This window comes from Eretmochelys imbricata, chromosome 9 (genome assembly GCF_965152235.1).
Source record: "Eretmochelys imbricata isolate rEreImb1 chromosome 9, rEreImb1.hap1, whole genome shotgun sequence".
Lineage (NCBI taxonomy): Eukaryota > Metazoa > Chordata > Testudines > Cheloniidae > Eretmochelys > Eretmochelys imbricata.
The window spans coordinates 1482199-1506402 of record NC_135580.1 but is presented as its reverse complement, the minus strand read 5'-3'; the positions used below and the strand labels follow the sequence as shown (position 1 = coordinate 1506402).

Below are 24204 nucleotides of genomic sequence, written 5' to 3'. Positions count from 1 at the left end.
CATCTGCCCAGTACCAGACCTTTGATGAGACATAGTAAGACATGGCTACATACAGGACATCAAATCAAATTGATTTGGGACAAATTAGGCAGCAAAGAGACTAGTACTCAGTCAGATGGAGACTGTTTTAAGAGATAAATGGAAAAACGTATATAAGCGTTAACTCCAAAACCAATAAAACATGGAGCCACATTTCCTTCCCCACAGCATGTTCAGGCCCAGCTACATCTGCAGCTCTTTACTTTGCCAGTAAACCGACAGAAAAGTTTCCAGAGACAAACTCTACTGAATGCTGCACTGGCCAAGCAGCGAGAAGGCAGTGGCTTCAATACAGATACACCATGCCTGTTGCCAGAACTAAATATCAAAAAAAATTCACGACTAACTTGTTGAACATTAATTTATGTTCTGCCAGAATTCACCAGAACAGATTAAAAAAAGGAAACAGGTGAAAGTGTCTCAAATGTAACAAACTTTATCCAATAAGATTCAATTATTTAACTTCTTAGTCAGTTGTACAGGTTTTTGTTTAACCCTCCAGAGCTATAAAATAGGTTTGAAAGCTAAACATACTCGTAAAATGACTCCAACCACTCTCGGCAAAAGGGCCGACTTTTCAGGAGCAGTTAAAAGCCTAAACTGACCTGCTTCCAGGAGAGACCAATGGCAAGTTCTTTGATGGTTAGCAGGGAGCTTTGTTTCTTTCTCCGAAGGAAGAAACACCGTGTGGCAGAGTCTGACCTCACACACCTGCCCCAGGCAGTTTGTCACACAGTCAGATTTTCAGTGTGAAACACTGATGCTGGTTTATCCTTTCTGTTTCAGTGTGCGCGCATAATATGTAGGACATATTGCGGTCTCCAGCCTGGCAGCAAGCACATTTGGCTAATGCCTCAGCTATGCATCTAGGTGCTTGGTGATTCTGCGAACCTTCTCCTTTTTGTTTTTATTCCCATGTTTTTTCCAGGGCTTTCCTCTGACGTTCTCGGAGCTGGATGCAGCCAAAGGCACAGGCCCACAGCCAGGTTTATATCCCATCACAGTCTGAACACCTTTCGTCAGAGCACGGACATTCTCCTAAAAACAATAAATATTTGCAAACGTGTAAGCACTGAGGCATTTAACTGTAGATTAAATTACAACATATTAATTTTAACATCAGGCATAAGCCAATCCACATGCTAGGAGGCACATCCAGAGCTGCAGAGGTTCCTCTGGCAAAGTGGGAGTGGTGTCGTGCAGCACAGCAGAGCCAAAGTCTGCCAGGGATTCCTGCCTAGCAGTGTAAGAGGCAGAGCCCCAGAGGGCCATAGGTCAGACTGCTGCCTAGGGGCACATTGGGATTGCAGTGGTCTACTTCAGTCGTCATTGGGCTGTAATGGCCTTTGCAGAGCAACACTGCGGCCACTCTGCTGGGATTCGTTCGTGCTTCTGCCCACCTGTGAAATACCCAGCACATGGGCATCTCAGTTTGGGCCTAACTGTGAACGTCTCCTGTACTGCATTGACAACAAGGGAGTTTTGGAATGGGGTGGGAAAAAAAGAAATTCCATTTCTTTAGTGGGGACACAGTATTTTTTGTCCGCTTGCTTGCAGGTGGGTGCTATGGACTCCGGGGTCTGCCAGATCATTCCGTTGATCAGAAATGCTATATTTGCCAATATAGAGCTTGCACGATGTCAAGCAACCTGTGCTGTTGCTCTGACTTCCTCCAGAGGGACCCTGAGAGAGTCCACAACCTGTGGTACAGTTCCTGGGGGAAAGATGAGAAGTGAGTTGGTGGTGTAACCTCTTCCTCTTGTTCCTCTAGCACTTCCTGTTCTGTCTCAGGCAGTCTAGAGACTGATGAAGATGGAGATCTCATTTGTGTCTGTCTCTGCTCTGCAGGTGGTTTGTGAAGTACACCCTATATGCAGCCCCTGGGTCCCAAAAGGGCTAATATGGGGAATTGTTATGGGTTTGCATCCTTGGGGAGCCCATACCAGAGACCTGGTTCACTTCTGGTCTCCAGGTATCACGGACAAGAAGATGATTCTCTGTGCGGTTGGGCCTGATATGATGGAGGACTGTGTGAGGCAATGGAATACTCCTCGTCTTCCTCCTTCTCTTCCTCTCTAGAGAAGGGTGGTGAAGGAGAGTGGTGCTGTGTCTCCGGCGAAGAGACATGAAGTGCAGACAGCTGGCTACGGAGAAGTGACAACTCTGGGATGTTAGACACTATCAGGTCCTTTGGCTATCTAAACTCCTGTGGTACCAGGAGCAGCATCAATGGCACCCGTGGGTGTGTAGAGATGGGGACATTGTCGGTGCTAAGGGTGGAGTGCATTCTCTTGAGCAGCCAGTGTAGATGGAGCCGAGGGTCATGTCAGTATCGAGGGCTTGCTCAGTGCAGAAGCATTCAAAGTTGTTTTGGCTGAGGCAAGTGGTACCGATTTTGAAATTCCTGTAGAGTCCTTCTCAGTGCTGAAGGACAGGGTTTCCGTCTGTGGTCCTGCCCATTTAGGGTCCTTGGACCTCTCCTCAACACCAGTACCGGAGGTGCCCGGATGATCGCGGGAGCTAAGTCTCACCCCTGAAGATGCTGAGGCTACTGACCTGACAGGGGATGCCTTTCTCTGAGGCGGCTCCTTAAAGGGTGAGCCAGTGGCCTGCTTCTTTTCATCTGGGCGGGAGAGAGTTGATTTTCTCTTGGTGGTGCGTGGCGAATGAGGGTCGGCTGATGATCATCTGCCGATGGTGACCGCCGCGTAGGAGAGGTTATGACCAGCCTCAGACCCTGGCCTCAATGAGAGCTCTCCATTAGTGAAAGGTTTGGCCTCAGTTCCCGGTCCTTTCTGGACTGAGCCTTTCATTTGAGGCAGTGAGTACTACTGAGAGACATGTCCCTCCCTGAGACAGCATATGTACTGGAAGTGACCGTCACTGAAAGGAATGGTCTCACGACAAGAGAGGCACCTCTTGAACCCGGGGGATCTGGGCAAAACCCCAAGAAGGGAGAGCTTCCCAATTGGGAAGGGCATAGAAAAAGAAACCTACGCTAGGCTAAAGAATAACAGGGAGGAAAGAGCAACAGATTTTTTTTTATTTTTTAAATCGGGGAAAGAAAAAAAAAATTCAAGGAAACGGCTAAGATATAGAACGTTATAATGGAACCACTTCTGCTACTAAGGCTATGGATGTCTGAAGGGCTCTGCTGAGGATTCCACACCAGACCAACAGCCGCTGTTGAGGGCAGTTGGACTATACAGTGCTATACAGACGCCGCTCACGGCACGAGATGGGGAAGAGTGTATGTGCACCCCAACAGGCACAGCTACCGATCTCTGATCCCCGGCGCAGGGTGCTACCGCATCTACAGTGGAGCGCCCTTAGGGAATCCACTTAAAGAAGAACTTCCAGAGGTCCAAGATATTAAAAGTCAACATTAACAGTCCAAAGTGCTCCTTTGGCAAGGCTTTTAAAATTCTTGGATGCTAGTTATCCAAACCCTGCTGATTCGTAAATGTCTAACTTTAGGAGCTGCTGTTTAACATCCTCCATGGTTACTTTTTTTGGTTACACTCTGAAGATGCTGACAAATTGGTACTAGCATAGATGTCTCTAAGGCAACTACTCCAGAACTTACCTGGTGGAAAAATGTTTTGTCCACCACATTTTCAATTTGTTTTGCGTTCTGATTCCTTTCGGACTTTTCTGCATTGCCGTGCACAGCTCTGTGCTGTGTATATCTTTCGTGCTGGTGTTGGAAGTCATTTGGGTCAATGCCAGGAGGAGGATGGCAATACAACAGCTTACCCTGTAAAATTAATCAGTCAATCAATGGCTTTCATCCTCGTGGCAAGAATCTCACAGCCAGACCCTGAAAGGGCAAGGGTGGACTCCACAAGTTCAGAGAGCAAAACTATGTCTAGTGGCTAGGAGCTGCAGACCGAATGTCAGGACTCCTGGGCTCTATTCCACGGACTCGCTCTAACTCTTGGCAAGTCCCTTATGCACAATGTTTCATTTTGCCTGGCTGCCAAATGGGTAAAATACAGACCTCCCAATGGTGCCATGAGGTCTAATAAGGCTCATCCATGAGAGGGACTATGGAAGTGCAAAGGATTATTATTGTAACGGTTATGGGCACTGCGGTCATAATAAGGCCAGTGCATGGCCCACTAACCAAAATGAGTTCTCTTTCTAACTATGTGCTGTACATTTTATAGATACTCCTTCCTCTCTAGCATGCATGAGCTGTCTAGCATGTCTCTTTCTGCCATCATACACAAAACCACCTTTCTAACGTTCATCAGCAGAGAGAGCCCATTCGTTTTAGTCTCTTTTTGATTAAAACCCCAGATTATAGATTTTTGGCTAAAGAAACACTTCAGCGTATCGCACTCCTTCATCCCCCAAAGGCAGAGCTGCTTGAGCAGAATAGATAACAGTGGTAGTGAGAACTTACACTGACGTAATCTTTCAACACATAACGCGCTGATCTTGGCTGGTCTGGCTGCCCATGAGCTGTCATAAATCCTCTCATATCTGGGAGAAAGGCAGCAGAAGGTTAAGATTCAGAGGCACGTTATAGCAGACTCTCTATCAAGGGAAGAGAGACCCCCACAGCTATGCCATAGGTACTGCTGTTGCTAGTGCAGTCCTTTCTTTTGAGAAAAAGCCCATGCCCTCTCCAAATCCCAGTCTAATGCTCGGCTTGTTGGGAAGAGCGGGGGATGGGAGATGAAAGCTGTCACCAGGTATGGGGAACGCTGTTGACTGCAAGGGGCATCTAGAAGCATTCTAGTCAGAAAGGAATGAAGAGATTTGACAACCCCCCAAAACACAATCACTGTTAGGCTAGAGAAAGATGTTAAGAGTAACAAGAAGGGTTTCTTCAGGTATGTTGGCAACAAGAAGAAAGCCAAGGAAAGTGTGGGCCCCTTACTGAATGAGGGAGGCAACCTAGTGACAGAGGATGTGGAAAAAGCTAATGTACTCAATGCTTTTTTTGCCTCTGTCTTCAAGAACAAGGTCAGCTCCCAGACTGCTGCGCTGGGCAACACAGCATGGGGAGGAGGTGACCAGCCCTCTGTGGAGAAAGAGGTGGTTAGGGACCATTTAGAAAAGCTGGACGTGCACAAGTCTATGGGGCCGGATGCGCTGCATCTGAGAGTGCTAAAGGAGTTGGCGGCTGTGATTGCAGAGCCATTGGCCATTATCTTTGAAAACTCATGGCGAACGGGGGAAGTCCCGGACGACTGGAAAAAGGCTAATGTAGCACCCATCTTTAAAAAGGGAAGAAGGAGGATCCTGGGAACTACAGACAAGTCAGCCTCACTTCAGTCCCCGGAAAAATCATGGAGCAGGTCCTCAAGGAATCAATCAATCCTGAAGCACTTACACGAGAGGAAAGTGATCAGGAACAGTCAGCATGGATTCACCAAGGGAAAGTCATGCCTGACTAATCTAATCGCCTTCTATGATGAGATTACTGGTTCTGTGGATGAAGGGAAAGCAGTGGATGTATTGTTTCTTGACTTTAGCAAAGCTTTTGACACGGTCTCCCACAGTATTCTTGTCAGCAAGTTAAAGAAGTATGGGCTGGATGAATGCACTATAAGGTGGGTAGAAAGCTGGCTAGATTGTCAGGCTCAACGGGTAGTGATCAATGGCTCCATGTCTAGATGGCAGCCGGTATCAAGTGGAGTGCCCCAAGGGTCAGTCCTGGGGCCGGTTTTGTTCAAAATCTTCATAAATGATCTGGAGGATGGTGTGGATTGCACTCTCAGCAAATTTGCGGATGATACTAAACTAGGAGGAGTGGTAGATACGGTGGCAGGTAGGGATAGGATACAGAGGGACCTAGACAAATTGGAAGATTGGGCCAAAAGAAATCTGATGAGGTTCAACAAGGACAAGTGCAGAATCCTGCACTTAGGACGGAAGAATCCCATGCACCACTACAGACCAGGGACCGAATGGCTAGGCAGCAGTTCTGCGGAAAAGCACCTAGGGGTGACAGTGGACGAGAAGCTGGATATGAGTCAACAGTGTGCCCTTGTTGCCAAGAAGGCCAATGGCATTTTGGGATGTATAAGTAGGGGAAGAGCCAGCAGATCGAGGGACGTGATCGTTCCCTTCTATTCGACATTGGTGAGGCCTCATCTGGAGTACTGTGTCCAGTTTTGGGCCCCACACTACAAGAAGGATGTGGAAAAATTGGAGAGAGTCCAGCGAAGGGCAACAAAAATGATTAGGGGTCTGGAACACGTGAGTTATGAGGAGAGGCTGAGAGAACTGGGATTGTTTAGTCTGCAGAAGAGAAGAATGAGGGGGGATTTGAAAGCTGCTTTCAACTACCTGAGAGGTGGTTCCAAAGAGGATGGTTCTAGACTATTCTCAGTGGTAGAAGATGACAGGACAAGGAGTAATGGTCTCAAGTTGCAGTGGGGGAGGTTTAGGTTGGATATTAGGAAAAACTTTTTCACTAGGAGGGTGGTGAAACACTGGAATGCGTTACCTAGTGAGGTGGTAGAATCTCCTTCCTTTGAAGTTTTTAAGGTCAGGCTTGACAAAGCCCTGGCTGGGATGATTTAATTGGGGATTGGTCCTGCTTTGAGCAGAGGATTGGACTAGATGACCTCCTGAGGTCCCTTCCAACCCTGATATTCTATGACTCTAAGATTAAACACACCAGAGAGTACACTCAGTCCTCAGAAGAGGGAGCTAAACACCTGTTGCATTTAGCTCAGATTGACTCTGCTGACTGATTCGAGAGTGTTGGCATCCGGCAACGAACAAGATGAGTATCACAAACCAACTTCCATGTTCAAGATCATTGCCAGGTACCATTCAGATATGTATGTTTTATGTAAATGCCTTCTGATTAGGGTTATTTCATCTGCAGGAAGCAAATTTGCAAAGCATAACGATATGCTCCTGGGGGAATTCTGCACCACTGCCCAATGCAGAATTTGTGCTGCCAAACTGCCGGCTGCCTGTAGGGGCTGCTGGCCCAGCAGAGCTCAGCTCTCCAGCTCACAAATACAGGACGCTGCCGGGGGAAAGGGGTGCTGAGAGGTTCCGGGCAGCTATGGTTCTCAGTGCAGGAAATTCTGTACAAGTCCAGGACCCAGCATCAGGCTGTTTCTCCCTCTGGATCCCAGGGATCTGGCGGGGAGGGAGGGAGTGTTTGGGCTGGCGGGGGTGGGGGGGATCCTGCAGCTGGGCTCTGGGGAGTAAGAGGGTGCGGGTGTCTGAGACCAGAGGGGCAGAGTTCTCCCCCAAAATGAGCCCAGCTGGCACGTGTCACACACCCAGACTGAGGCGCCCAACGAAAGCATAACAGAGAAACAGGAACTGGGTTGTCGTAGGGGTTTCTTTAACTCTCTACTCCTAGGGGAATTTTTTTGTTGTCTGTATTGTTACAGACATACTTGCTAACAGGTATTTTGAGTATATTGTTATTCTGACAAATAAAATATGCAAAACTTTGCAGAATTTTAAAATACTGGGCACATAATTTTTTAGCACAGAATTCGCCCTGGAGTATAACACATACAGAGGATTAGCCATCTACACATGGCCTCCAGCAAAGGCCTCATAGTCCAAGAAGGAAGGTTTTAGTACCTGAGACACCCAAGTGTGAAACTGAATTTAACCCTATGCTTCAGTGGCTAAGTGTATTGCGGGGGTGGGTGTTAGGGTATCATCACTCACATCCATATGCTGTTAGCAGCTCTTCAGATGTTGGTTGGCGATCTGGCTCCTCATCTTCTCTGGGTCTTATGATATTTATTCCATAGGTTGCTTCTAAAACATGTCGTGGGATATGCTGGCAAATGTGAGCTAGTGAAGGAAGCCACAGGCTGAGTTCTGTTCTGCATGCACTAGTTGCACAGGCAAAAGGTATTGTAGGTTACTCAGGAAGACTACTTTGCTTTTAAGAGTAAAGAATGACTTTGAGATTTGATTATATAGGTTGAAAAAGGAAAGACACATGAGCCTCCACAATGAGGATTATCTTAAAATAACACAACTCAAAAGAACAAAAGCAGAAGACGACAGAAACAGAGGTCTATTTCATCCCTCGGGCAACTCCACTGACTTCAATAAATATGGCCAGACAGCCTTAGTCCCAGCTAGCATACAGTATATTTCACATCTAAGTGTTACCACATGCCAAACATTTCCAAACCCCGAGCAAAGGATATTAGAGAGATAGGTGGAACATGGTCCCTCATCTGGTCTATAGGCAAAATTCCACAGCAGATCATCTCTGCCTTTGTAGAGACGAAGGATGGCATCACCAGACCGGGACAATCGCAGAGACACAGGCCAGGCTCCACATACAGAGTCTACAAGGAAAAGAAAAGCAGAGGTCACCGAGCATCCGATGTATGTTCCAAGCGAGGAAAGGGAACGAGAGGCAGAAAAATCACAGTAAAGTTGGGTGTGGGTGGGGTGAGAGAAAAAAAACCTTAGTGCAGGGGAAGATTCACCAAGCAGAAACTCCACAACACGACAGTGTGGCATGGAGATGGCCAGCCGGAGCCTACACTTTGCTCAGCATGAAGGTGGCAGCTAAAGGAAGAACAGAAAGTCACAAGAACCCAGTTTTGTACCAGTGTCTCCCAGGGACAAAGAAGTGTGACAGCTCTGAAGGCTTTTCCTTGCAGTCTGAAAAGATTCTATTGTCCCCAAGTGGGGGCAAAGCAGAACAGTCAAGGACGATACTCTTCCTGCTCTCTATGCTACGGAAGGTGCTTCCTGACCTCTAGGAATCTAAAGTAGCACCTACTTCCGCCTGAGGACTCCTTCTTGCCATGTGCTGATGGACAGAGGATGGCCAAGTACCACAGTTACAATGGAATATGGAAAATATTTCCATCAGAACAGAAGCTCTCATGTGTTACTCTCTCCAAGCTGTAGCCAACACGATGAAAACCCTTGAGAACCCCTGCCAGCGAGCATGATCAGACATTCCTAAACCGCACTGGCACAGTCAAAATAGTACATGGCATCCAGATCAGAGATTTGAGAACTCCCAGCTTCTGCCATGGGGGGAAAGCCACCTTGCAATCAGGTTTCCTTCAGCTGGAGGTGACTGAAATGCCAGCACCCCAATGATACCTGAAAGTGCTTTGTGTGACCTGGCGTGGCAGACACGGACACTTTCTTGTTTCCAAGGATCGTGTTGATTGTTGAGCTCTTACCAACGTTAGGGTAACCCACCTGGAAGGCAGAAAGTGGATTGATAAGACAGTCATACCAGGCAAGGCATTATTAAGCTATTAATAGGTTTGGCACAGGGACTAACCGTCAATCTAAGCACCATTTGAAAGTTGTACTGTAGAAAGCTGCAAGGCTGCAGTGCTTAAAATGAATCCACACTTTGAATCCTTACTGATTTCACTTGCCAGGATTTTGTCCGCATGGGAAGCGGGCCTTCTGGACAAGCGTACGTTTCACACTGCAAGGCTCTTGGACCACGTTAGTCTATTTTAAGTACAAGCTCCAACTTACCAGCCCTACCGTGACCTCTCCCTCCTTCACCTTCTTCCCAGTATGTATCGTTCTGAATATCTCCAGCAGTTCGTTTTTCTGTGCCAGGTGGCTGAAGTTACTGATGTGCCTGCTCTGCAGTGGCCCTGGGCTTTGCCCGAAAGCCCTGTCAGTCCTGCTTTCCATACAGCTTGGGTTATTGGAATTTACTTCTTCCTCACCATCATCTTCAGAACAGGTCTGCCAGGCATCCTCCTCCTCTTCACAGTCCTCATATTCATCACTGTCGTCAGCATCACTGCCCAGGACTCTGCTTTCAAGATGCAGAGCGTTACCCCTGAGTGCGCTTTCTGCACTGCTCTGCAGGGCACTGTGCTCCTCCTCACTGGACCCGCCATCTTCAGAGTCACTTGCCTCCTCAGGTTCTAGTCCCTGGGTAAAGAATGAGAGTTTCATGGATGGAATAGAGAGAGGGCGGAACGTAACCAGCAGCAGTGCTGTGGGGAAATAATTATTATACTGTATAAATCTATTCAGACAGATTTAATTCTCACCCCCCTTATCTATTTTACAGGATTACTGCAGACTGCCAATAACCCATGCAACACTCCTGTGTCAGCAGCGGTCTGAGGGTTTGGAGGTCAGTAGATGTCTTCCTCTAGTGGCTTCACATCTTTGCTCAGTACTTATTTCATGTGTCTTGAAAGAGGACTGCAACAGCTGCGCTATGTGAACTGAAGGGGATAGTCTGCCATTTCACAACAGCTTTCAGTGCACGTCTCTATCTGCCACTGAAATCTATTTGGTAACGGTGCAGATCTTCCCAAACTTGTCTTATTGCATACCCCCTTCCAGACCTACCAGCTGCCCGCGTACCCCCCCTTCTCATCACGGATACGTGGGGTGTTCTTAAAGCTACCCTTCTTGAGCCATCTATCCATATTGCACTGTTACGTACAGACATACGTATAGTGCGACATACAACCAAAAACCCCTAAGTTCTGAGCTGAGTTAGACTGAACAGTTGCTGGGCAACTGAACCCGCACTGTACGGTGATTGGAGGTGAGGACTCTGTACATCAGCGTCTCTGTGCATCTGGGTTCTCATTGTACATCTTGAAGTAAATTAACTACCGTATTTTTATATAACAAATTCCCACAGAGTTTTAAAGCTTCATCTGAGTAGCCTACTATGAAAATGCAATAAATAAAATAATTCATAAATAAAAGCCACCATTACCCAATTTCTCCCGCATTCCCCCTGAGATGTCTCGTGTTCCACAGTTTGGGAACCCCTGCTCTAGAGTGAAGCATAGCAGTTACCCTTGAAGCATAGCAGTTACCCTTCCCTAAGGAAGAGGGTATTTCCCCTCTTTCTCTGGAGTTCAGTTACACTACTGCAAGCATGACTGCAAGAAAAACATACATCTCAGTCTTCACAATTCACCAGACACACAAGTGACTTAAGCTACCTTAAGTTTAGCACTCAGCCGCATGCCTTCTGCCAAGGCTGACCAGAACACAACTTTAACACCTTCCTTCTCAAAGAACTGCGCCCAAGACCCGCGCTGCTCTTTGCTCAGCAAATCCGCCTTGTTTAGCAGAATGATGTTCTCTTTGTCGCTGCTCATTTCCTTCACGTAACATTCCTGGAGAACACAAAAGGATTAGACAGTATTCTGATTTGGAAACTGCTGCAGTCCAACATCAAAGTAAAGTAAAATTAGGCCTGCTTCAGTGTACCCTTCGGTAGGCTCACCAACAATTCTACCATTAGGGCCTGATTTACAAAGGGTTCCGCACACAGCTGCATGTCTGATTTGCAAATGCATTTACTGGGACTGCTTGCACAAAGTGGACATTTGCAGCACAAAGGGCCAGACACAGCTGGCATTTACATACACAATATACCCTAGATTCTCATGCAGGTGTGGAACAGAAAGGCTCCAGATCTTGGAGTACTGAGTCCCAAAGCTGACTCAGTATTTATCAAGTTTGCCATTTTGTTACTGCAGGACATTTTATTTCAGAGGCTTCATTAAATGGCTGCTGTTTCTGTAATTTCCAATATTTCTTTTAAATGTTTAGGATAACAGTAATCCACTGTTTTTTTGATTTTGCACTGCTTTTGATTATATGATTATACTGTATATAAAATTATATACAGTCAAAGTGAGCACTGAGACAAGGACAGTAGTTTAGAAGGACATTTGCTTCACTTAACTTACCAGATCTTGGCATCTAAACAGGAGAGGATTTCTGGCATCTACTATCTGAACCACAATGTCACTGCAAAATAAAAGGCCAATAAGCACCTTTTGCTGCATTATTACAAAGGAAACCATGGAGCACAGCACACGATTGTTATTATTTCTTTTCAGGGAAATTTAAGAGATGGAATTTCACCTGTCAATCGTGTTTACTAGTTCCACTAAACACTCTCACTTAACTGGCCCATGACAGGACGACTCATTGGCTGTAAGGGAAAGTCTGGTATTTGACTGGGGAATATTCCAGTCAAATACCAGACTTTCCCTTACAGCCAATTTATAATGTCTCAGAAAGTCACCCTCCCTAATTTGTACCAAATTGAAGTGCGTTTCACACAGCTGACACCCTCTAACTGCAATATAATTGCTGGGGAAAGGGAAGTGAAGAGAATTTTCAACACATCTAGACATCCAGGGACAGTGTTTGGGATCAGCTTTGTATTCAGTAGAGAAACTGCATGAGGTGTTACTGGAGAAAGATATATGGAGTCACTTCCAGAGGGACATAGCGTGATTTAGCTGGGACTCTCATTAATGTAATTCTTGCCCATATCCTAATAATTCCCCTTAGACTGCAGGTCTGCTAGCACAGACTGCTGCCTGTTCTCTGGAAAAAGCTTGATGACTGCCAAGCAGTGCATGAGGAGAAGGGAAAGCCCCAGGAGATAAATCATGCAGGATAAGCTCATCTGATCCCAAGAGTCAAACCTGCTCAGAACTCCAACTGAAACAGTTCCTTCACACACACAGTCCTTGCCAGTGTGCCCTTGGGAAAAACTCCTTCCCAAATCGAGCAGTTTACCACAATGAATATGAGTCAGACTCATCACTGTTCAATGTGAATATCATTTATGTCAGAGATATCACTGGTGTCCAATTCTCTGTCCACCTCTCCTCCCCCGACTTGATACCCAATAGTGTAGATTCAACTAAAACTTCTAGGAGCAGATAATTCCAAATATTGGTTGCTAGTGTGATGATATGGGGGATCTGCCTCTGCAATTTATGAATTCTGGTTGATATGAAGAAGTTGTTACTATGAAACTGCTGAATCCTGGAATTCCTATATTCCAAGGCCAGAAGGGACCATTGTGCTCATCTACTCTGAGCTCCTGTATAGCACAGGGCAGAAAACTTCTCCAAAACAATTCCTAGAGCAGATCTTTTCGAAAAACATCCAATCCTGATTTTAAAATGGTCAGTGATGAAGAATCCAGCACGACCCTCGGTAAATCATTCCAGTGGTTAATTACCTTCACTGTTAAAAATGTACACCTTATTTATAGTCTGAATTTGTCTAGCTTCAAAGTCCAGCCACTGGATCACATTGTACCTTTCTCTGCTAGACTGAAGAGCCCATTATTAAATATTTGTTCCCTGTATAGATACCTATACACTGTAATCAAGTCACCACTTCACCTTCTCTTTGTTAGACTACATAGATTGAGCTCTTAGAGACTATCACTATGAGGTATGTTTTCTAATCCTTTTCATTGTTCTCATAGTTCTTCTCTGAACCCCCTCCAATTTATTAACATTCTTCTTGAATTGTGGTCACCAGAATTGGACACAGAATTCCAGCAACAGTCGCACCAGTGCCAAATATAGAGATAAAATAACTTCTCCATTTCTACTCAAGGTTCCCCTGTTGATGCATCCCAGGATCACATGAGCTCTTTTGGCCACAGCATCGCACTGGGAGCTCATGTTCAGCTGATTATCTACCTGACTCCCAAACCATTAGTGCCCAGGAAACGTGCCAGAGGCAAGAGAGCAACTGGTGCTTCAGCCTGCTGAGACCGAGGGAAGCTTAAAGCACACAGAGGATTTGGTATCTGGAGCCCATCACAGCACTCTGGTGAGCCAGCAGAAGAGGGAGCCTGACCAGATATGTGACAACAGGATCACCTCAGAGATGGAGGGAGAGCCCGTACATGTGTTTCGGCATTGAGATTAGACTGCTTGGTGGGGAATTTTATGACTAGAGACATAGTTACAAAATGATGTAGTGAGAGTCCATTAAACATCACACAGAGAAAAACTAACTATTACCAGCTATGTCTGAAGGGAGTGAAAGCCAGACACGAGGAATCATATCATGCGTCAGATGGGATAGAAATAATAAAAGCTGACTATCATCCTGATAGCAATGTATTAGGACCGTGTATAGTAAGGAGAAGGAAATGGTAGATGTCCAATTGCCTGAGACTTTTCGAACTAGACAGAACCAAACACTTATAGAAAATGCCCAGTAGTGAGCAAGCCTATATTGCCAGGGAGATGGACTGTATGGTGTAATACAGAGGTTCTCAAACTGGGGGTTGGGACCCCTCAGGGGGTCGCGAGCTGTCAACCTCCACCCCAAACCCCGCTTTGCCTCCAGCATTTATAATGGTGTTAAATATCTAAAAAAGTGTTTTTAATTTATAAGGGGGGGGAGGTTGCACTCAGAGACTTGCTATGTGAAAGGGGTCACCAGTAAAAAAGTTTGAGAGCCACTGGTGTAATAGGTCTCTTCCATTTTCGAGTTCTATGATTAGACCACAAACATGAGCTCCAAGGAGAACACACAGATCGGTGCAGACCAGCACCACTGTCTAAGCACGTATAAGGTGTCTGGATACCAGACATAAGGGCGCATACAAAGGAGGATGTTTCTGACAGCATGGGTGCTCACCAACCAAAGCCCCCCTGTGACATTGAGACAGTAACAAAGAGGCTCTTTATGAAACGGGCAGATCACTGTGACCTTGCTGCTGAAGTATTTTTCAATTTCAGAAAAATCAGTAGAGATACAATCTGAAAGTTAATTACTAATGAAATTAAATGCCTAAACTAGATTAAACTGGCAGATGGCTTTGCTTTTCTGTTTCAGCTAAGCAGAGCAAACAGAAAGATTTCTGTGGTATGCCAGGTTGTTGTTAATGCCCCCAATAATCTTCTTCTGAATGGCAAGAGGCCCTAGACCAGGAGCCCACTCTCCACATCGCCTTGGCTTTCAAATGCTCCACTATTCCAGGACACACAATTTCTCTACCACTCCAGTGCCATGGAATGACTATGTGGGTGGGGTAGCGGTGATGGCTAAAGCGGATACAAGATTTTGAATGGACAGCCTAGAAGGCAAGTCCACCAGGGAATCCACAAAAGAGGGCTGCAGGTGTTGCTGATGTCAGTGGGATTACTTGTGCTGCAAGCGAAGCATGTGCACACGTGTCTGCAGCATCAGGGCCCAGAATTGGGGGGGCGGGGAGGGGCTTAAATAGCTTTTAGTGGCATAAAGTGTTTGTCACTTCAAAACAAAATTAATGAAGTGTTCATAATGAAAAGTTACTTAGTCCTTCAGTATGTTCACAATCACTTTGTTAATTTTTTTAAATACATACAGAACAAAATATTAAAAAATAGGAACCTAAAGTTATATTACTAAGTCCATATTTAGACATTTAAGGGTGGGGTTTTCAAATGCATTTAAGTGACTTAGAAGTACAAGTCACTGACTTCAGACTGCAAACTATGAGTATTTCAGTTTTCTTGACTTGTGAAGTTCAATATATTGGAAGGTGGAGTTGGTTCCAAACACAGCATGGGCTATCTGCTTATCAATCATATGTTTCAGTTTGTGCTGTTCTCACAGTGAGGATGCTAACGAAACCCTGGATAGGTTTTCAGCATAGATGAGCATTTTAGGTCTGAAGCTTCATAGTTACAAAATGTCCACATTAGCCACTCAAGACTATGAAGTGGGAGTAAAGTAAAGTACTAGCAATGTGTGAACAAAAAACATCTGATTTAAATTAAAAACAAAAAAAAGCCAACAATCTCTCTCTAAGTCATGATTTTTATCATCCGCGACACAGAAACTGATAAATGTTACCTTCTTTCAATGACTCTCCAGAGCTGGCGCCAAAAGTCTAAATTCCGTTCAAATGGGGTCAAAATCAGTTTCTGTTCTTCCTCTAGCCTAGAGAGAAATGGAGAGGATACTCCCCATGCAGATCATGTTAGATAGCAAACACAGCACCAACTCTGCTTGGAATTACACCACACTCGCCTCTCACGGAGCAATCTACAAAAGGCAGGGACCCAAACATTAAGGTGCCCCTCCTGCGAGGTCTGTAAATAGATCTCAGCTCCTGAAGAAAACCAAGCTTAGTGCCATTAGTACACAGATGATGTGATGGCAACTGGTCACAGCAAAGAAAAGCCAACTCCATCAGCAAACAAATTGGGAAAATTCAGAGCTAGGGTATCAGAACAGATCAAAGAAATTACCCCCGTGCCACCCAGTATCTACAAAGCTAGTTGGCATGTGGAAAAAATGCACTCGGGCCCATTCCTGGCAGCTTACGCTCTGGGCCAGCTGCGCTCGGCTCCCATGTGGGGTGGGTACCTCACATTTCTCTTGAGCAGCATTATCCTGTAGAAACTGGAAGTGGCATTGGCATTCGCTGGAGACACATGCTTATCCCACCTCCTCTAAAGGGGCATGGGTATGACATTGTACTTTGGCTCAGAGCAGAGTCTGAGGGGATTCTAAATTAACCACCATTGTTTTGGAAAAAAGGAGAAACCTGCAATACGTAAATGTGATTTACAGGTTTACTTGCTCCTGCTTCAGTGCAGAGGGCCGGACTCAATGACTTTTCAAGGTTCTATTAAGCCCCACATTGCTTTGATTCTATAACATATGGTCCAAACTCTTAACCTCATAATAACCAGGGTACTTTTCAGAAACTTGCCACAAGGATGGACCAGGATCACAGTGGTGACAGTCCACCAAGGGTTTTTTCCTGTATTTACCAGGAGCAAACGACATGATCCCTGTGTCCTTAGAGCGCTAACAAAGATATAGAAAACCCATCCCTCCCCTAATGTCATTGATTAGTTGCGTTAAGCCCAAGTAGGACACTCACCGAACAAGCTGTCGTCTCCACTCCAGAAAGCTCTCTCTCTCTGCTTGCTTTAACTTCTCAGCACTGGTTCTCCTATCCCAGTATGGTCTAGAATGATCATATATTGAAAGAAACATATAACAGTGTTTTAGAATGTTTTCTCGGTTATATTTGTCCAATAAGATCAGAAAGAACACTTGCTCTGGATGGTTCTGGGGCATTTTATTGATTGTTGTTCTTATGCACAGGTATCATATTTCTTTGTTCTCTTTAAATATCATTTCAAAAAGTGATGAGAGCATTAAACAGAAAAATGCATTCCATGATCCATTATAATCTCTCACTCAAAAGGCCAGTTTCCTCAACTGTATTGCATAGGATATTTAAGAATGTGGGATTCGTCTCTCCTGCTAGATCTTTTTGAGTTTAAGAGTCTCTTCTATCTGGCTGATCTCAAATAGTGTGGCTGAGACTAACAGTCCTCTTTAAAGAGCTGACTTTTAAAAATAATCAGTACCTGCATCTTTCTCAGTGTTAAAACTCTTATATTCCATTCAATTATCTTAAATGTTAATTCCTATGATTCTCAATTCTGCAACTGGTTCAGCTTCTGAAGGCAATGAACTAATGCCGCATGCAAGGAAGAGTTACAATCTGAAGCTGTTGCATAGGGATCCTGTTCTTGGGAAGGTCTTGTACAGCAGCATTGTAGATGAGCTAAAGAGTCAATTTTAAACCAACAAGAATACAAGAAACGAATCTATCCATATTGTAATAGTCCTATTTGTGTTTCAAGTAAACTGCATTTTTAAAGCTTTCTTTGTCTCCACACATAACAATGCACTTCGTGACTTCACGCTATGGCCTTAGACCAGAGCATTCAGGTGGAGGGCTATTACCCTTGAATTACAAAACCCAACTATTTTATCATGCGACTATAATAAAAAGACTAAATTAACAAGTTAGTTAACAATTCAGTACATAGCATATATGTTTGAGCACCATGAAGTGGCTCAAAAATAGAGTATTACACACAACCAAGAATTTATTTGGCTGTTTTGCAAGTCAACCTGGTAGCTGAACTTTTTTTTTAAATTTGAAGTAGTAATGAAACGACAGAACAGGACGCGCGTCCTACCAAAATCACATCAACAGAATACTGTGTGAATGAAATCTAAATCACTCCTCTATAAATATAGTAGCTCTGAAGTCAACAGTTTTTCTGAATAGGGAATAACCCCCTTTTACCCAGATTCACATGGTCATGAACAGCAAAAATACAAAAAACCAACCAACCAAAAATAGTTTGAAATGTTCTCACTTTCAAATACCACCACCATCACCTAGCTCTTATATAGCCATTTTCATCAGTAGATCATAAAGCGCTTTACAAAGGAGGTCAGTATCAATATCCCCATTTTACAAATGGGGAAACTGAGGCACAGAGTGGTGACGTGACTTGGCTGAGATCACCCAGTAGGCCAGTGGCTGAGTTGGGAACAGAACCCAGGTCTCCTAAGTCCTAGTCCAGTGCTCTACCCACTAGGGCACATTGCATACCCTAGTATGTGCAAAACATGCTGGCTGCTGGACCACTTTGTTTTCACCAGGTACATCTACACTGGAAGTGTAATGTCCAGCTCAGGGAGACATACCCACGCTCTCTTTGGTTGAGCTAGCATGCTAAAACCAGCATTGAAGTCTGGCTGCACCACGGCGGGATGGCTAGCTGCCCCAAAACCAGAGCTAGGATTTCCAATGGGATTGTACTCGGGCAGTGAGGCCATCCCACCACCCGTTTTTTTTAGCACGCTGGCTCAATCAAAGGTAGCACGGGAATATCCACCTGAGCTGGCAGTTACACCTCCAGTGCAGCTGTACCCTGTGAAAACAACCCAGTTACACCTTCCAGCTCGAGTGTGGACACTCCCAAAGCAGTATATGATATTTTGAGTTGTCTGGTGCCCCACCTTATTTAAACAAGCACACTAACTGCTCTGCTGCTGGGCCCCTTTACTCCAACACTGACCCTGGTATGTTTCACTGAGAGTGCACTGCTGCCCAGTGGCCATCAGGAGGTGCCGGGACCCCTCACAGCACCAGTGGCAGGTTTCTGTGATGTAACTGGTACGTTCAAATCAAAAATTCAAGCACCAGGACAACATTTCAGTCAAGTGCAAATGTTAGAATAAATGTGGCGAATAATAATGGCTGAACTGTAAATCCCCACAAAAGGAAACGTACACTTGAAATGCCAATAGACTCAACCGAGGAGACACTGCAGTATTGCCCTGAGCTGGATCTTACCTTCTTGGTATACACAAAAACTGTCTGTTTTCCTCATGGAGTTTCTTGATATTTTTGGTCTCTTCTGCTGTCAGCAGGCCAGTCCTCGCCTCAGCAGGAACAAACTTGATATTCAGTTTCTCTGTTTATAAAGGAAAAATCCCTGCCATTAACATTCACACTCAGCAAGTGCAGATGTTAGGATCTGGGCTGCAACAAAAGAACACCCATGTGAAGGTGGTGGGATTACACGCCAAGCTGGCAGGAAACCTTTCCACCGAAAACCATTGATCTTCATACCATTCAACTGTTGCTGGTCTCACTTGAAACCAATAATTATATGCAAATTCTGACTGTGAATTTGTGCAAACACAGTGTATGCTGCTTCAGTTTACAGATGTTGCATCAGTTGTTGACCATTACAATAAACACAGTTTGAGTCCTTTGGGAAGATTTTAACACGATTGTCAATGTTTGGGAAAGGTATTAGATTAATAGTACCTGGAGACTGAAGTCCTCTAACAATAGAGCAGAAAGCAGCTCTGTAAGCTTTCCACCCACTCCTCTGCTAGTACCTTCACCTAGAGGGACAAAAGGACTAGTTCCCATTCAATCCTTGGCTTCTTTGCAGATAATGCAAAGTAATGTTCCATGTGTTGTGTGTATTTGTGTGATGTGCATCTGGTTCCATTAGGAGATGGACTGATACCATGACACATTCCACATAAGGCCTCCTCGACACACAAACTTGCACTGAAATAGCCAAGTTGGGTTTAAATTCACATTTTCCATTGTTTTGGTATAAGTCAGTTGGTGGGCATGCTTAATATGGAATAACAGTGCCCTATTTTAATTTAGCTTAATTCAAGCTTTTTCCAACTGATATTAAAATCAAATAGGACACATATTTCAAAATACACATGCCCAACCCCAGACTTGCACCAAAATAATGAAAGGTGGGATTATAAAACCAGTGTTGCTATTTCAGAGCAAATCTATGTCGACCAGCCCTGAAATATAAGTTGGCAACACCTTTCAGTGACTACTCTTCATAGATTTTGAGGCCAGAAGGCCCCCACTAGGTTGAAATTCAATGGGACAAATGCAAAGTACTACAGTTAGGAAGGATCAATTGTACACATACAAAATGGGAAATGACTGACAAGCAAGCAGCAGTGCAGAAAAGGATCTGGGGGTTACAGCAGATCATACACTAAATGAGTCAACAGTGTAATACTGATGCAAAAAAAAAAAAAAAAAGGAAACATCATTCAGGATGTACTAGCAGGAGTGTTACAAGCAAGACATGAGAAATAATTCTTCCGCTCTACTCAGTGCTAGTAAGGCCTCAGCTGGAGAAATGTGTCCAGCTCTGGGCACCACACTTAGGGAAAGATGGAGACAAACTGGAAGAAGTCCAGAAGAAAGCAACAAAAACGATTAAAGGTCTAGAAAACGTGACCTAAACAGAAAGATTGAAAAAAAATGAGCTTGTTTAGTGTGGAGAAAAGACCACTGAGGGGGACAGGATAACAGTCTTCAAGTACGTAAAATGTTGTTATAAAGAGGAGAGCAATAAATTGTTCTCCTTAACCACTAAGCACAGGACAAGAAGCAAGGGGCTTAAATTGCAGCAAGGGAGACTTAGGTTAGACATTAGAAAAAAAAACCTTCCTATCAGGATAGTTATACAATGGAACAAATTACCTAGGGAGGACGTGGAATCTCCATTGTTGGAAATTTTTAAGAACATGTAGACAAACCCCTATAATGGATGGTCTAGTTATTACCCAGTTCTGCTTCAGTGCAGGGAACTGACTAGATGACTTATCAAGATCCCGTCCAGTCCTACATTTCTGTGATTAGATCATCCAGTCTGACATCCAACCTAGCAAAGGCCAGAGAATTTAATGAAGTTACTCCCAATGTCCCCAATAAATTGTGTTTAGCTAAAGAATATCTTCCAGAAAGGCATCCAGTCTTGATTTGAAGCTATCAAGAGATGGAGAATCCACCACTTCCTTTGGTAGTTTGTTCCAATGGGCAATCATCCCCACTGATTAAAATTTGAATCTTATTTCTAATTTGAATTTGTCTGGCTTTAACTTCCAGCCACTGCTTCTTGTTCTGCCTTTCTCTACTGTGACAAGACACCACCTGGTCTCGCCAGACTTAGTGCTTCCCTCTCTGGAGATGGTGGGCCTGGGGTAAATCAGCCCCACTAAGAGCAGGATTTGCCTTCCCCCTTCTGTGCTCCTTTGGTTGTCTTTTTAGGGTAGGCCTGAGGGTCGGCCTAAGGCGTGATCCTCCACCAAACTAAAAGAAAGCAGTCTCAAAACACAAAACCAAGGGGGTACCTTTTGCTGCCTCCTTGCTGGGGCAGGGTGTTGTCCTGTTGCTCGCCAGGGGGTGTCAGTCTTTCCCCTAGCAGGCACTCAGGTGTGGTGGTTTCCCCCATGGGAAGGAGCACAGCCTCTCACTCTGAAGCAGTTTATTTCCCTGCTGCCACTAGGGGTCACCCAATGAAATTAACAGGCAACAGGTTTAAAACAAACAAAAGGAAGTATTTCTTCACACAACACACAGTCAATCTGTGGAACTCCTTGCCAGAGGATGTTGTGAAGGCCAAGACTATAACAGGGTTCAAGAAAGAACTAGATAAGTTCATGGAGGATAGGTCCATCAATGGCTATTAGCCAGGATGGGCAGGGATGGTGTCCCTAGCCTCTGTCTGCCAGAAGCTGGGAATGGGCAACAGGGGATGGATCACTTGAGGATTCCCTGTTCTGTTCATTCCCTCTGGGGCACCTGGCACGGGCCACTGTCAGAAGAGAGGATACTGGGCTGGATGGACCTTTGGTCTGGCCCAGTCTGGCCATTCTTATGTTTTTATGTAATCCTACAGCAGTTTATGCTAAAACGTAGGGAAAGTCTCAAAAACCACATGCTCCAGCTTTTAACATGCCTAATGCCTATTAATAAACAACATATTTTACATTTCAGATCATCATATCAGGATGAGTCTCTAGCATGGTCAAAAACTTACCAGCCGCAAATTCGGTTCCTGCAAGCTCTGCTGTGGCAAGGAATTCCTCAAGCGAGCTTTGTTCTGTCACCGACTGAAGGTTGAGGCGGCCCCAGTCATACCCGTCATTTAACTCACTTGTATGTAACTGCAAAGAAAAGCAGGTGTGTTGCGAGGCTGCTCTGTCAGCACCAAGTCAGACGCCATTTAACACAGCCCCCGGGGCAGTTCAGGCCGGGCCTGGAGGATTCAGGGCATTGGCCTGGCAGGTGGCAGTTCTTGCCAAGGACACAGACAGCACAGCGGGACCCACACGGTGATTATCCCGGTGTTCACCGCACTGACCTGCTGCGGTGCCCGCTAGGAGAGACCAACGCTCTGAGCTAGTCTGGGCACCCTGGGGGGCGGCGGGAGGGGGCTCCCCAGCGGGGGTGGGGGGATGGGCACGCCGGGGCGGCGGGAGGGGGCTCCCCAGCGGGGGTGGGGGGATGGGCACGCCGGGGCGGCGGGAGGGGGCTCCCCAGCGGGGGTGGGGGGATGGGCACGCCGGGGCGGCGGGAGGGGGCTCCCCAGCGGGGGTGGGGGGATGGGCACACCAGGTGGGGGCTCCCCGAGGGGGAGGGATGGGCACACCGGGGAGGGCGGGGGTCCCCAGCGGGGGTGGGGGGATGGGCACACCGGGGAGGGCGGGGCTCCCTAGCGGGGGTGGGGGGATGGGCACACCGGGGGGGGCTCCCCGAGGGGGGGAGGACACACCGGGGGGGGCTCTCCGAGGGGGGGGATGGGCACACCGGGGAGGAGGGGGGTCCCCAGCGGGGGTGGAGGGATGGGCACACCGGGGGGGGCGGAGGCTCCCTAGCGGGGGTGGGGGGATGGGCACACCGGGGGGGGGCTCCCCGAGGGGGGGAGGACACACCGGGGGGGGCTCCCCGAGGGGGGGAGGGCACACCGGGGAGGAGGGGGGTCCCCAGCGGGGGTGGGGGGATGGGCACACCGGGGAGGAGAGAGCCCACGGAGCCGAGCCTGGGCCAGGACCTCCAGCGCCCCGCGAGCGGCCCCTACCCAGGACTCGGGCTGCCTGCCGCCCCGCCCGGCCTGGCTCCTCTCCTTCATGAGGGCCCGGCCGAGCCCCGGGCTCCTCTTCTTCCCCATGCCGACTCCTCCGCGGCCCCAAACGCTTTTCTCCTGGGCTGGTCTCCCCCGGCACCCGTCCCTGCCCCGGAAGTGCTCGCCCCGTGACCCGGAAGCCAGTGGTGGGGAGCCCATGCCTGGGGGGGCCACCACGGGACCCTGTGCCCTTCCTCCGGCCCGCGGACACGAGACCGGGCTCCAGGAGCCGCAGCTGGGCCCGGCCATGGGCCGGAGAGGCCGGGCCGGGCCGGGCGCCCCCGAGCAACGGTTCCGGCCGGGTGCGCCGCGTTACGGTGTCCGGTGGAAACGCGTCCCCAGGCCAAGCGTTCCGGGGCCGGGGCCAGGGCCCGGTCCGTCTGCACCTCCGCGCCGGCCGCCAGGGGGCACCGCGGGGCGGCCGAGCCCTGCGCCAGGAGACCGGGCAGAGCACGGTCCGGCCGCCCGCCCCGAGCCGGGGCCGCTGCCCTGGTCTGCCCGGCCCCGCAGGGGCCCCTCCTCCCTCCTGCCCCCCTGTGCAACCTCCCCTCCCTCCATCCCCCTGTGCACCCCCTCCTCCCTCCCGCCCCCCTGTGCAACCCCTCCTCCATCCCGCCCCCATCCCTCCATCCCCCTCTGCAACCCCCCTCCATCCCCTCCTCCATCCCTCCATCCCGCCCCCCTGTGCAACCCCCCATCCATCCCCCTGTGCACCCCCTCCTCCCTCCTGCCCCCCTGTGCACCCCCTCCTCCCTCCTGCCCCCCTGTGCAACCTCCCCTCCCTCCATCCCCCTGTGCAACCCCTCCTCCCTCCCGCCCCCATCCCTCCATCCCCCTCTGCAACCCCCCTCCATCCCCTCCTCCATCCCTCCATCCCGCCCCCCTGTGCACCCCCTCCTCCCTCCATCCCCCTGTGCACCCCCTCCTCCCTCCTGCCCCCCTGTGCACCCCCTCCTCCCTCCTGCCCCCCTGTGCAACCTCCCCTCCCTCCATCCCCCTGTGCACCCCCTCCTCCCTCCCGCCCCCTCTGCAACCCCCTCCTCCCTCCCGCCCCCCTGTGCAACCCCTCCTCCATCCCGCCCCCATCCCTCCATCCCCCTCTGCAACCCCCCTCCATCCCCTCCTCCATCCCTCC

At 47.5% G+C, this 24204-nt stretch overlaps 1 protein-coding gene across 1 annotated transcript; it reads right to left on the bottom strand.

Annotated features, from left to right (window-relative positions):
* Positions 1-386: 386 nt before the first annotated feature.
* Positions 387-23294, bottom strand: LSG1 (large 60S subunit nuclear export GTPase 1). The gene is made up of 14 exons (XM_077826411.1): positions 23025-23294; positions 21984-22110; positions 18959-19079; positions 16673-16759; positions 15634-15720; positions 11715-11775; positions 10959-11135; positions 9508-9918; positions 9115-9216; positions 8196-8339; positions 7702-7825; positions 4448-4527; positions 3626-3796; positions 387-1077 (listed from the first exon to the last, which is right to left on the bottom strand). Exons 1-14 carry the CDS (start codon positions 23226-23228, stop codon positions 898-900), a joined length of 2076 nt encoding a protein of 691 aa, XP_077682537.1. The 5' UTR covers positions 23229-23294; the 3' UTR covers positions 387-897.
* Positions 23295-24204: the final 910 nt, after the last annotated feature.

Excerpts from the sequence above, each read along its gene's own strand:
- LSG1 (XM_077826411.1), bottom strand. The coding sequence starts at position 23,228 with ATGGGCTCCCCACCACTGGCTTCCGGGTCACGGGGCGAGCACTTCCGG. Across the intron at positions 19,080-21,983 it reads AGGAACCGAATTTGCGGCTG|AGAAACTGAATATCAAGTTT; the intron begins GTAAGTTTTTGA and ends CTTTATAAACAG. Across the intron at positions 1,078-3,625 it reads ACAAAACATTTTTCCACCAG|GAGAATGTCCGTGCTCTGAC; the intron begins GTAAGTTCTGGA and ends TATTGTTTTTAG.